Source organism: Epargyreus clarus, unplaced genomic scaffold (assembly GCF_041222505.1).
Source record: "Epargyreus clarus isolate Ecla_fem2 unplaced genomic scaffold, WU_Ecla_fem_2.2 ptg000012l, whole genome shotgun sequence".
Classification (NCBI taxonomy): Eukaryota; Metazoa; Arthropoda; class Insecta; order Lepidoptera; family Hesperiidae; genus Epargyreus; species Epargyreus clarus.
The window spans coordinates 18,510-32,233 of NW_027332220.1; the positions used below are offsets into that span (position 1 = coordinate 18,510).

The window sequence follows — 13,724 nt, forward strand, 5'->3', positions numbered from 1 at the left end:
ATGTTGAAGGGAAACATCGTGAAGTCGTGAGGCGTGCACTACGCGCCTGAAAGTTATTAATTTTGTCAATAACTTTCTATAATATAATTATGTAAAGTTGGATTGGTATATAGTGCGGATTGCCGCATTTGGCCATCAATTAAAACCCTTTCACTCTGAGAGAAGTCCCGTGCCCTTTAGACAGGAGACAGTAAAGGGTTGACGACAATAAAATACCTTTTTATAAAAATACATCTCTAGGTTTATTAATCAGTATATCACATTATGATAACGGTGACGTGGTTTACTGCTTGCTGGCGGCTTCGTGCAGCTTCTTCTGGATCTCCTCGGCCTGCTTCACGAAGTCGTCGTAGGCCTCCTTGATCTTGGGAGCCAGCTTCTTGTTGGTCTCTTCCAAGTTGGCGCCTACTTCCTTGGCGAGCTTCTGGGTCTCCTGTAACGATAGAATTTTTATAAGTACTTAACCATGGACAGTATAAGATATAATTTATACGAAAATAGGTATATAACTCTTATTAAAGAGATGTCTAATGTATATGGTTCGTGATTGGTTGTTTTTATGTTCAATGAAATAAGAACCTACAAGGTTCTGTTAGCACTGTACTGTACAATTCTCAGTGCTTGTCATTTAGATAAACCGCAAACTCGGCGTTTGCGACCACAAGAATATGTCAATCTGTTGTGGACAAAGATATTCGTTTCTATCGAAGGTCCGAGTAACGCAAGAAGTATCAGTGTGTTCTTCTCGAGATTACAGAGATTCCCGGAGAGTAAAAATCTAATAAAAAAGATCCTCGAAACATGCCACGATGTCTTTAGAAGGAGTACCACGATGCTTTACACTAATACCCTCTCAGTGATCTTCGGCGTCAAAGTCCCAACAGCTCTATTAAACGCTGCTGTGTTCTGATTTGAAAGGAGTAGTAACAGAGACATACTCGTACTTCGCGGATATACGGAGGCCTCTTCACTTAGTTCCTGGGGTAGCAACGCATTTGTCACCTCGAGTAGGAATCTAATCTTAACAGCGGTTATTTACAGATGCCCATGAGCAGCAGTATTAGTTTGAATTTTTATTTGGATTAGATATTCCTACCTGGTGTCGGACACAGGTGCGCCGCTACCCCTGAGGGCTAAGCTGGAACGCTTCGGAAAAGTATGTCTCCCTTATCACATCCTTCAAACCAGAACACAGCAGCGCTCAACAATGCTTTTGTGAGGCAGAAATAGGTGTGGCGGTGGTGCGGCCGGAGTCGAACCACTGTCGTTTCTAAGTCCGTAGATCATAGCTTCGCAATAGCAATCATAGCTTTTCGGGCACAAAAGAGATGTGTAAGAACCATTTGTGATGCTTGGGTTATGGACAGTTGTAAAACGCTATTTAAAAATATCGATATTATATAATTTATTATATGTACCGTGGGTGGCCATATTATTAGGGACAGTTTTGTTGGATTTAAGGATTTCCTACTTTAACTGAATTTTTTAAACAAATCATTGCTTGCAAGGGTCCTAGGTAGGTCTGATGTGGTGCGTACCTGTACGGTATTCTGGACGGCGACTTGCAGCTTGTCGCGCAGCGCGGTGGCCTGCTGCTCCACCTCGGGGTGCGCCTTGCGGAGCTCCTCGGCGGTGTGCTGCAGGTTGGCGTGCGCCTGCTCCAGCGCCTCCTTCACCTTGCCGTTCGCGTCGCTCACCTGGAAGCACACACGGACAACGTTACGTTTATTCGGAATACAAATACTTCCGACCCGCATAATGGAAGTGTCGCCATCGCATCAGGCAATGGTTCAGGATTCGATCTTTGGCCAAACTGATACTCGTTTTTGTATGACTGAAGCTTTACAAATTGTCGTTTAAAAAATATAAAAATGTAAACAATTCTTTATTGTCGTTTTTCAATATCTTAAATGTAATTTTTATTCAAATAATGAATGAATCACAACAAAATCTGAACATGTTAATTCCAGAAATGTACCAAAATTTCGTTATCTTTGATTAGAGCCTAATAATATAATAATTCATCTACAACTTATTTTTCCCTACAGTTAATCGTAAATCTTATTCAAAAATATTTCTTAGCTTCAAAAATATGAATATCTTTTCTTATTTTTAGTTTTCAACCTATTGTCTACTTCGCGTAAGTGTCGTCAAGCATATTTCGATTATTCTTACATCATCACTCCCAAGTTACATCATCAGCGAAAGAAATGTGTGGAATAAAGCTGCGATATCGGGGATGGTGTACGGGCGATAACCGTTAGCTTGCAATTGGTTATCTAGACCTTGGCAGGGGTCGCGGTCGCGGTCGCGGATAACGCAAGAAGTAACTGCCAATTTTGTGACTACCTAAACATATGACCGCACTATTGGTCATATGAAAATCGGAATATTTTTGTGTTTTACAAAATTATTCTCGGAGGTCGCTTTAGTTGCTATCAATATTGTAAATCTATTCAATTAATTGGGTAAATTTTCGTTTTAATTTTGAGTAATCAAGAAAATGTTAGGTTTTTTAATAAACTACACAATGATTGTTAAATAATGTTCAGTTTAAAATGTAGTAAATGAGCAGGAAGACAATAACATGCGAGCGCTATGTCATCACTGCAGCTAGTGGACATCTATACTCCAAATAAGGCTGGAATCCTGTCTAAATCTAGCCGTAGGATTATACTTAACGTCTTTTATATCCGTCTAATAACTACTACGAGTAAAAACGTTTGGAGGACTTTGTATAGTATTCATAGTTCTATTTTTCCAGAGCATGAAAATGATTCACCGCGCTGCCCAGGTGTATCTTGATAAACTATTGTCGCGTTCTCCCATGGCAGTACATAATTCCCCGTTGAAGTGTGAAAATTCCCACGAAAAGCTAAAATTTATACTACACACGGCTATCACAATACTTATAGAAAAAAAATTGGCTTGTTGGTGAATTAAGTATTAGGATACTTACAGCGCCCTGCAAGCTGGTGGAGAGGGAGGACAGTTGCTGCAGCACGGAGTCGGAGCTCTCCTTGAGCGCCTTGTTGACCTCCTGCGTGTTCTTGGAGTTGACCAGCGCGTTGAGCTGCTCGCTGAAGGTCTTCTGGAAGTCCTGCACGTGCTTCTCCAGCTCCTGCCACGGCGCGGGCGCGTCGCGGCGCACCAGACGCCCGGACGCCTGACACAAATACATCGTTAGAATATTCAATCACTATAACTTAAACATGGTTATCGCTATGTTTATGGCTAGAGAAAGCACTAGATCATTGTTAGTTTATTATAGTGTCTTCTGATTTTGATTCTGAATTATCTTTGGGTATGTTTAATTTACATTTAGACCGGTGGAAAAACATTTGCATTAGAAAATTTGGAGCATCTCTATGTCCTGTCCTGTTATAAATTTAAAAGTTAAATCCTATTATAAAATATTAGACTACATATTCGATTTTTTTTAATCATGAAAGGATTGTTATTGGAATTTTTAGAGGTTACTTGAATGATAACTTACCAGAGCCAGGCAGGCGACGAGAACAACGAATTTAGCGGCCATCGTGATGTCTGTGAGAGCTGGGCTGAACAGGCAGTGTGTTGCAGAGGCGCCGGGGACGAGTGTGGCGAGCTAGGGCGGCAGCGCCGTTATATGCCGCGGGGGGTTGGTCCGCGGGGCGCGCGCGGGGCGGCGGGGGGCGGGTATCCGCGAAACTTTCCTGCACTCGGCAAACACGACGCGCCCTTCGCCCTGCGGTGGACAAACAGCAAACACATTAGTAACGAGGTAATCTGCGGTAATGGCAGCGATAGCGCGGCCCTGACCCGCGTATCGCTTGCATCCGGGAGCCGCGGCCAGCTCTCGTCAGCTGGCCTCTGCACCACTCTCGGTGCCGTCGTCGGCATCTCCAATCTTCTTTACCTATTCCTCGTGAAGGCATGTACTATAGAATTACATTTTGGGCGGTCTCTTATTAGTTTTATGTCATAATGTGTCTTACTATTTTTGTTCAAGTCCCTCAACGTCGTACACAAAGGCCCTGTTGCTCTTAGAAGGCAATGTAAGTAGTAAATGTGTAGCAATTGTTTTCGAAAATACTTTTTTTCGGGGGAAATATTATTTTTTGCAACGGTTTATATATATAAGACAGACGTAAGACGTTTTAACAGATGTAAGGAATATCATGGTTTTGGATTTTTTTTTTAGATTTCCCATGCCACGATTAGGCAATTTAACCGTTTTAAGATACCAACATTTATAAGATTTTCAATGAAAAATACAAACGCTTTAATTTAAATATGTGATATTGACAGGACAAGATAATATCAAATTCACTTGACTTTACAAATGATAAAATTATTTTCTTCCTTTCTAGTGTTTTTTCCTAAAATTGGGTATTGGGGAAACAAAGGGCGGGCAAGGGGGCGGGCGGACCCATGCCGGTATACCTATTATAATAATATATTACTTTTGTTGTTAAAACCGTACACCGAACTAACTTTAACTACCAGAATTCTAATTGGCTTTTTTCGGTTTAGGGCACTTGATATATGAAGGGTGCGCATGAACACAAAAGCAACCATAATAATAATATAAAGCAACTAAATTTCAAAAAATGTTCAGGTAGGCGCATAGACGTCACGGCGCGTTATTACCTGAGCTGCTTTTAAATACTATATTACAATACAGGTACACAATTCCGTTTGTTCGAATAACGTCAGCACTCTAGAGGTAACCATTATTATTTCTTATCTGGTTACAAAATGTAGTTGTCATTACTATTGGTCTTCAATTATTTTATCACTATGCCTACTACCTACTCATACCACTTACCTTACAGTGAGATGAGTTAGGGTTAGGAATATATTAAGAAAACGAAAAGTAATTAATTCTTTTAACTTTAAATGCCAATCAACAAAATAATTTCCATCATTTTATAATACTTCTCGGCATTGTAAGAAAATGATGGTATTTTAAATTTCTTTAATAAATTACTGTTTTCGCCAGCAAACGAAATTTTGATTCCTTTTTGATTTTTTAAGTTTAAGTTTAAGTTTTGGTTACTTAAGATATTACAGATCATAGGATCTGTAATATCTTAAGTATACACTCGTTTTTAGGATTCCGCACCCAAAGGGTAAGAACGGAACTCTATTACTACTAAGCCACCGCTGTCTGTCCGCCTGCCACAGGGCTCTATCTCCTGAACCGTAATAGATAGACACCTAATTTTTTACAGAGTATGTATAAGGGTGGCCGCTATAACAAGAAATATTAAAAATATGAAAAGTTGAAATTAAATGAGGGTTGCTATACAAGAAAAATTTCGACTTTTTTTGCTTTATCTATTGAACCGTAATAGGTAGACAGTTTCACAATGTTTTTATTTAAATGGCTGCTATAATAACAAATACTAAAAATAAAAAATATGAAAATATTATTGGTACGGAACCTTCCGTGTGCGAGTTCGACTTGCACTTGGCCAATGTTTCGCGTCTGCCGTTGTAAGAGTAGTGTAAGAGTAGGGAGCATCCTGCATGTAGAATGCTATCACACAGCTGCAACACAAAGTCCGCAGCGCTGATAGGATACAAATAAAAATACTACAGCCATTATTTAAAATGTTTTTTATCATTTACTTATGTTCATGTTCTGTTTACATAATACATACAATTTTAGAATGATATATGATTGAAACGTTTTTATTATTTTCAGGAAAATTCAGGATTATAAGGAAATGAAGCCTAATTGTACATTTTAAGGTATAGTGTGACGTCCTACGAAGATAAAATAATCGCGCAAACAGAAAAACATCAAAATAAATCTGGCATTCCGGAAGTATCATTAGAAAATATTTGTACTTAACAAACATTGTAGTGGCACTAGAGTACATACTCTTATTTTTAATAATAAGTATTAAAATATCCCTTACCGGGAATTTGAAAATAATATAAAACCCTATGCATATTATGTTAGGCAGGTCACCCCTATGCGTCTAATCAATATTTCGCATGAAGTAGCTCTCCCCCGTCGACTCTACACTACAATATAAATTTAACCAAAAGTTATTCATAGTCTTGTCGTCTGAATTGAATAATAGGTTCCGACGATCCCTAATTGCGGACTAATGGGCCACGACCTCCGCCTGTGTGCAAATAAACAGTGGTCAGTAATTGCCTTAAGTAGGTAATTACGAGCAACTATTGAGTTCTGTCAAGTTGTGGCCGTAAACATCTGTGTGACCCCTGGGACCCGGCGAGATGACAAATATACTGCGATAAAGATAAATCCACTACCTTTGAAATTGTAACACTGTTGCAAGGACTAAAAACATTCTGGTTTACGTAAATATTGTTTACCATATCAAGTTAATGCTATTAAGTTAGAGCGATCAAAGAAACAGATTTTTTGTACATTATAGGAGTAGCAAACGAGCATTCAGTCAACCAGATGGTAAATGGCTACTGCCGCCCATGAATATTTGCAATCCACCCGAAATAAGATTAGATTCCTACAGATGGCCGCCACAGATGCGCCGCTACCCCTGAGGATTAAGCTGGAGTGCCTCGGAAAAGCATGTCTCCTTACCACGCCGTTCGAGCCAGAACGCGGCAGCGCTTAACACTTCTGTTAGTAGGGACTAGGGACAGAGTAAAAATATATAATAGCGGTGGTGCCGCAGGAGTCTAATTTAAATTTGAAGATTCTTGAATAAAGTTGATAGAGAGCGTTTGTTTCGACCTCTAGAAGAAATATAATAAAACAAAAATAAATGTGACCATTCAGAGTAGGTCATAGTCCAAGTGCGGGCTGTTAGACGCAGAAATAGAGGAGTGTTTCCTTATTCTTTATTGCCTTTTTATTATCTTGTAGAGGTTTAATATTTGATATACCTACCAATGATATATAAAGTATTCTAACGTACATGTGTAGGTCTGCACGCAACACTCCCCGACGTTTGCGCGGCAGTTCCATTGGCGCACCTATGTACTTATTTACGGGTGTCGATGTGTTCCTGTAGTATGATGTTGTACAAGAATCTTATAGCATGGTTGGGCTAGAAATTATTGTTGGAAAAATTTACTATCTTTGAAACTTTCATCATAGCTTTTAACGTTTGCTATTTGCATTGAGGTAGGCTTGTATTTTGTTTTTCCTGTTATAACAATACAAATAGTGTTAGGTATAGTTTTATAACAATAACAATGACATGCCCAGTAATATTCTGCTCGTATATGGTGAGTGTCACGTGCAGTGGCCAGTCGGTATGTTCGGAGGACCTTCTACGGAGCTCGCCACATTACTGCCGTCTGCCATACTATATGTGTATAATATATTATAATTATATTCAACATACAAATAAAGTTACAAAGTTAAAAAAACTAAAAGCATACTATTGAAGTTCACTGTCTGGCTTTGGCTCTACCATATAGAATGTATTGGACTTATGAAAGAAAAAGCAATGTGCCCTAAGCTCAAGCCCTCATAGTGTAATAGTAGCCATTGAAGAGGCTTTCTCACAAGCTTTTGTCTCCACGAACAGATCAGTTCGATGGTATCAAGTCATTATATTGTCCATCTAATTACATAACGTTATATTAAAGTTGTAAAGTTACTGATACATATAGGTACATAATAGACAATTCGTTTTTTTGGAAAACGAATAAAAATCTATATTATTTGGGTATATTTTATATTTTTCTATTATATTAACATAAGAATTAATAATGAGGGGTATATTTTATTTTCGACATTTTAGAGGATGAAAAGATTTTCGGACGAAAACGTGTATCTAAGGAAATTATTATATTTAAATAAATGTTTAATCTTTATCGTCGGGTCACAAGTCATAGTTTTATCAAGAAACTGTCCGGTGACTATTAAGGCCTGACCTGTACCCACTGAAATTATTTATCCATTGCCATTTATAATTTAGATTTATTATCACTAAGTATCATAAATGCTGAGAGGAAAATATTTGTCGTTTTGAAAAAAATCTGATTTATTTCTTGAACAAATAAAGAGTCTCTACATTATACTTTTAGATTATTCCACTTCTCAAATGAATAGAATAAAACTATTTCTGGATCCAATTTACAACTATTTTTGTTCTCGCGCAAAATACAACTCAAACGTCTTAACGTTGCTCTTAAGCATTCTTTTTCTTTTTATGCTGACTCATACAATCGTACCAGCCTGTGATAATGCCATAAATGAACATTGAATACCTATTATTATAAAAATAACATATCATGAAAATAGCACAAAATAATTAATTAGAATAATACCATAATTAAATAATTTGAATATATTTCTAACGTTATCATTATATGCTATCAAATCTAGTGGTTAAAACTTGGCTTCTCAATCAGGGGTCCGAGGTTCGAATCCGAGAACCTGTTTTTTCAAAGTTATATGTATTTATTATCACTCGCAATAACGATGAAAAAACGGAGGAAACACGCACGCATGAGAATTCTTGAAATTCGTTTTCAACGGAGTGCGAGGGCCACAAATTTGCACTTGGCCAGCGAGGTGGACCACGCTCTAAACACTTCTCGCTATAAAAAGACAACCGTGCCCAGAAGTGGGACAATAATATATCGTGATAGTATGATAATTACCTAATAGGCATAGTATACATATAGTAATATGCGTCCTTGTAGAATATGTCCATAAGTCCGTCTCACTTTTGGGAACAAAGCTAGACTCGGGAGTTACTCTTTGTATTTTACCTACGACTGGGTTTCTCAAAGCACTTGTTTTTATATAATATGGGAGCAGCCGACGAGCATGCAGTGCACCTGATGGTAAGTGTCTACTGCCGTCCATGGACATGTGTAATCACTAATTAACCCCAGATATTAGATATTCCTACTTGCGGTCGACCACAGATGCACCCCTCAGGACGAAGCTGGAACGCCTGGGAAAAGTATGTCTCCCTTGACACAGCCTTCGAACCACAACACAGCAGCGATTGACACTACTGTTAAGAAGCAGAAATAGGTAAAAGAAGTGCACACTTTTCGAAGTTGTTGTAAAGGCCGAAAGTGTCCGTTAAATAAATAGGTGGTACTTACAGAGAGTCCGCTGGGCGTTGTGGTAGCAGGTAGCAGAGAGCGCGGGCGAGCGCAGGTGAGTGAGGCGCCGAGAGCTCCGCCGCCGCTCCGCGCTGCCCATTGTTCTCGGTAAGGGAGCGCCCCAGGGCCGCTACTGATCATTTTATTATATTTGCTACGTTGTGTCCTGCGGTTTCATTTGCGTTTAAATGTGTAAATAGTCTGGGGATTTCATGTTTTTTTTGTGCAGAACCCTTATTCTTATTCTAAAATAAATGTAGCCTAAGTTACTTCTTATATTCATATAAAAGTATCATCAGCAAACTGCCCGGGAAAGTTCCATCAAAATCAGTCCAACCATGTTGTAGGTTAGCCGCAACGAACAGAAAGACAGACAATAATTTTAATAAGATACTTTTTTTGATACTTCAATTGTATTTATCGGTACAGGTAAACTAGACAACACCTGCAGATTCGCTTCGCAGTTTCGAATATTTTCCATTCTTTCGGTCGGTACCTGCATAAACTACGAACATTGTTTCTGAAACCTTTACACAAGAGCTTAAGCATTTTGAAGAGACTGACACGTCACCCGGGCCTCGTACTCGTAAGTACCGCATACTTATTCCTGCCTTACGACAACACTACTTGCGTGTATATTCATAAATTTTAAGTTTCATCCTACTTGACTATCATCACGTACACTATACTCGTAGGTACTACAGTGACAACTTATCTTCGGATGAACTGCATGCTCTATTCCAATAACACAAAAGCTACATGAACCTTAAGATTATCCATACAATAAAATCCACGATGACCTTCAATAAGTATGTGATAAAGATAAAATCGGATAAATTTCCATTAATAGCGAAATATATAAATAATGCTCTTGATAACCCACAGTAATTATTAGGTACATTAATAGAATGAAATAACATAATGATGTTATTATGATTAGCTTTGATATGCAGGCATTGTAGTCTATCTGACATTGGATGTGTTCAGTCGGTAGCCACGTGAGCCGTGTGTGGTGACCACCGCTGACCTGCACCCAATATTACCAATTAATGATCCGATAATCTTTGAATGGATAAACCTCTTACTAATTCTAGCAGACTTTATTTCGTATTGGGCTTTGACAAATCCTATTTCACGTAATGACCCGTGAGCGTGAGTCATTGACTCTACCTATGGTCCAACTGAAAACCAGCGCCATGATGCGAGACACGGCATTTACCTAATGCGGTGTAATTGTATATTTCGGATACCTTGCTTATATGCAAATATGTATATATAATATGTATTACTTTGTTTCTTTTAACGTTTAAGTTAAATCTTTGTTTTGTGTATGTATAATATATAATACATTCCGAATTAAAGATTTCTTTCGTTCAATATTTGTTTCAGATTTTACGTATTACAAAGATATTCTAATTATGTGTATATTACTTAATATTCACTGACAATAACAAGTATAGTAATAACATTTGATTATGCACTATAATAAATATGAAGATTACTTGTATGTTAGTGCCATGGAAACAAGAACTCATCTGAGTTTCAGATATATGAATCTAGAATAAATATACTTGCACCAACACAACAAACATATTCATTTAATCTCCGTTCTAATAGAGTTCGGGTAGATATTTACTCAAAACAAATGGCAGGTATATTTACCACACAGTGTCTTTTCCCATGTATCATTGTCATGCTGCAAGTCAATTAGTTAGTAGAGACCACAAGACGGACGGTGAATATCGTGTACAATGTGTACTTTGTTAGTTTCACTGCATAATAATGAAACGCTATCCGAGCCAGCCCTGGAAGCCTCGCAGCAGCGTCGCCACGCTCGCTGATTGTTGTTGCACCCAAACCAAAGCAAATTAAACATTTTGTCAGCGAAATGATGCATGTTTACAATAGCGCATTATATATTACAATAAGTGTGCGTTTTAGATGTATATAAAAAGGTCATACATGTCTGTCTGATTTAAACACGATAATAAAACCTAAAATATGTTTCTGCAAAGGAATAAAAGGATAAGTGAAACAATTTTATGCATTACGATAAAAAAAAACGTTCATCAAAGAATTGTCTTAAATCATAGAATATCTTAAGTCAAAGTGTAGAGCGCAGACGGAAATATTGAAAATATACATTGATATGTAATTATTGATTTGTGTTTCATTTTCAATTCTCAAGTGATTTTATTGAAAATAAATTGATTAAACTAAACCATGACTCGTATTGCGCACAATTCAACGAAACCACAAAATAGACCTACTTGCCTTAGTTTTGCTGCAATGTGTCGTGACTCGTGGGATTTACCAAGTTACGGCTTACTCAGACTACGCAGTAGACATTGTTTTTAAATTTTGTAGTAACAAACCTGATGGTAAGTGACTACTGCTACCCATGGGCATCTGTCAACCCCAGATCAGATTAGATTGCTACCTAAGATTGGCCACAGATGCGTTGCTACTTATAAGGAATAAGGTGAAGGTGAAGAAGGGTTGAAGGTGGTAGAACCTTTGTGCTTCGACTCCAGCGGCACCACCGCCACACCTATTTCTGTCCCATAACAGAAGCGTTAAGAACTGCTGTGTTCTCGTTTGAAGGGTGTGGTAAGGGAAACATACGTTTTCGAGGCGTTCCAGCTTACTTCTCAAGGGTAGCGGCGCATCTGTGGCCGACCTCAGGTAGGAATATCTAATCATATCTGAGGTTGATTACAGATGTCCATGAGCGGCAGTAGCTTACCATCAGGTGGATTGCATGCCAGTCTGCTACTCCTATATTATAAGAAAATTACTACTGCCGCCCATGGACATCTGTATTCAACCTCAGACATGATTAGATTCCTACCTAAGATTGGCCACAGATTCGTTTCTACTTTTGATGACTAAGGTGAACACGGCAGCGCTTAACACTGATGTTCTAGGCAGAAATAGGTGTAGCGGTGGTATCTCCGGAGTCGAAGTAGAAAGGATTCTACCACATTCAAATGACCACATCTAGTCTATAGATAAATCGATCATAGATGCGTTCTGATAACATTCTGTGTCGCTTAAGGTATAACAAAGGGATGACATTTATATATTACGATAACATATACTTCTTTTTTGCAGGCAGAGGAGCCGATTCTAAAGGAGTTCGACTACAGGCGATTCTGTTATCTTTCGGAGACAACTAATTAAGTAAATATTAACTAAATATAGTTACGAATGATTGATGTACGCAGCATAAATAAAAATGTTTACTATTTAAGTCAGTAATTTACAATTGTTTCATCAGTTATTTAAACAGTAATAATTTGTTCAAGTTTGTAGAAAATTAACGATATACAAACTTATTTACTTTGTCATTTTATTATCTCATCATTACTTAATTATGTTTTCGTGCTTAGTTAATAGCCTGGTTGGCGACAGCTTTACAAACATCATTTGTTCGTCACTTATTGAGGATGTTAGTCGAAAATTATGCTTTAAGTAAATATTTTAATGACTGATTAGGTTCGGTATTTCAATAATATAAAAATAAAACAGCAGATAAAACGAACTAAATAACATGGAACTTTTGACGAAAGATACGAAACTAGTAATGGCATAATATAACAATATTTTATATGAATATGTACAATTTGAAGGTCCACTTTGTCGGACTTTGAGTTCCGGGCCACCACCGCCACACTCATGTCTACCCAACAACAGCAGCGTAAAGAGGTGGCTTGTTTGAAGAGTGTGGTACCTAAAGGTTTATACTAGGGATGCGCCGAATATTCGTTTGGTATTCGGTATTCGGCGGTTTCGGCATCTTTTTTGCTATTCGTATTCGGTAATTATTCGGTTTTAGTGCCGAATATATTCGGTTCGAGTATTTCTATTTTCTTGTATACATGACATTGTACAGGACTAAAACTTCTTATATAAGATTTACGTTATATTATAAGTCAAACTCAAATCCTATGAAGAATTATGTTGAATGAAGCTAAAAAATAAAATCATTAAACTTCAAATCCACATTTATTTTGAAATCTCAAGTCAACACATTTATTACTTAATCTATAGTTAGTATAGTCAACATTTATTTTAAACCTAAAATCAGTAATAATTTTTAAAACTCAAATCAACATTTTAAAGTGTGAATGAACACACATAACTGGCAAATTGACGACCCGCGTGGCGGAGCGGTCACCATGCCGGTTTGACGCGCAGAGGGTCCCGGGTTCAATCCCCGCCTAGAGAGATTGCTTAATGATGAATTTAGATTTATGTTTCTGGGTGTTTGTGTGTGTGTCCATGGCACCCACGATACAGGGAATCCTAATGTGGGGCTGTAAGTGTAGAAAGCGTTTATTTAAAGCGTTTTTAAAATTGACAATAAAGAAATGGTAAACCGAATAATTCGGCCGAATATTCGGTTATTTAAAGGTTAAACCGAATATTATTCGGTATTCGGTTATTCGGTGAAACCACTATCCGGCGCATCTCTAGTTTATACATATTTAATTTTAACAGAGGCAATCCTACTCGTAGTTTTCAAAGGTAGTGACGCATTTGCGGCCGACCATAGATGAGGCTCTAATCCGATCTTGGAGTTGATTACAGATGTCCACGGAGGCAATAGCCACTAGGTGCATTGTATGCTTGATAGCCACTTACATAAAATAAGTCTATAAGTC

The 13,724-nt window shown here is 37.9% G+C and overlaps 1 protein-coding gene and 1 long non-coding RNA gene across 2 annotated transcripts; one reads left to right on the forward strand and one right to left on the reverse strand.

Moving 5' to 3' along the window:
• Positions 1 to 217: 217 nt before the first annotated feature.
• LOC140745990 (apolipophorin-3) lies at positions 218 to 9,209 on the reverse strand. Its single transcript, XM_073077966.1, has 5 exons — positions 9,058 to 9,209; positions 3,497 to 3,727; positions 2,960 to 3,166; positions 1,539 to 1,697; positions 218 to 433 (listed from the first exon to the last, which is right to left on the reverse strand). Exons 2-5 carry the CDS (start codon positions 3,536 to 3,538, stop codon positions 284 to 286), a joined length of 558 nt encoding a protein of 185 aa, XP_072934067.1. The 5' UTR covers positions 3,539 to 3,727; positions 9,058 to 9,209; the 3' UTR covers positions 218 to 283.
• Positions 9,060 to 13,565, forward strand: LOC140745991 (uncharacterized). The gene is made up of 3 exons (XR_012102736.1): positions 9,060 to 9,165; positions 9,487 to 9,643; positions 12,172 to 13,565. It is a non-coding gene; the product is annotated as an uncharacterized LOC140745991 (long non-coding RNA).
• The last annotated feature ends 159 nt before the right edge of the window (positions 13,566 to 13,724 follow it).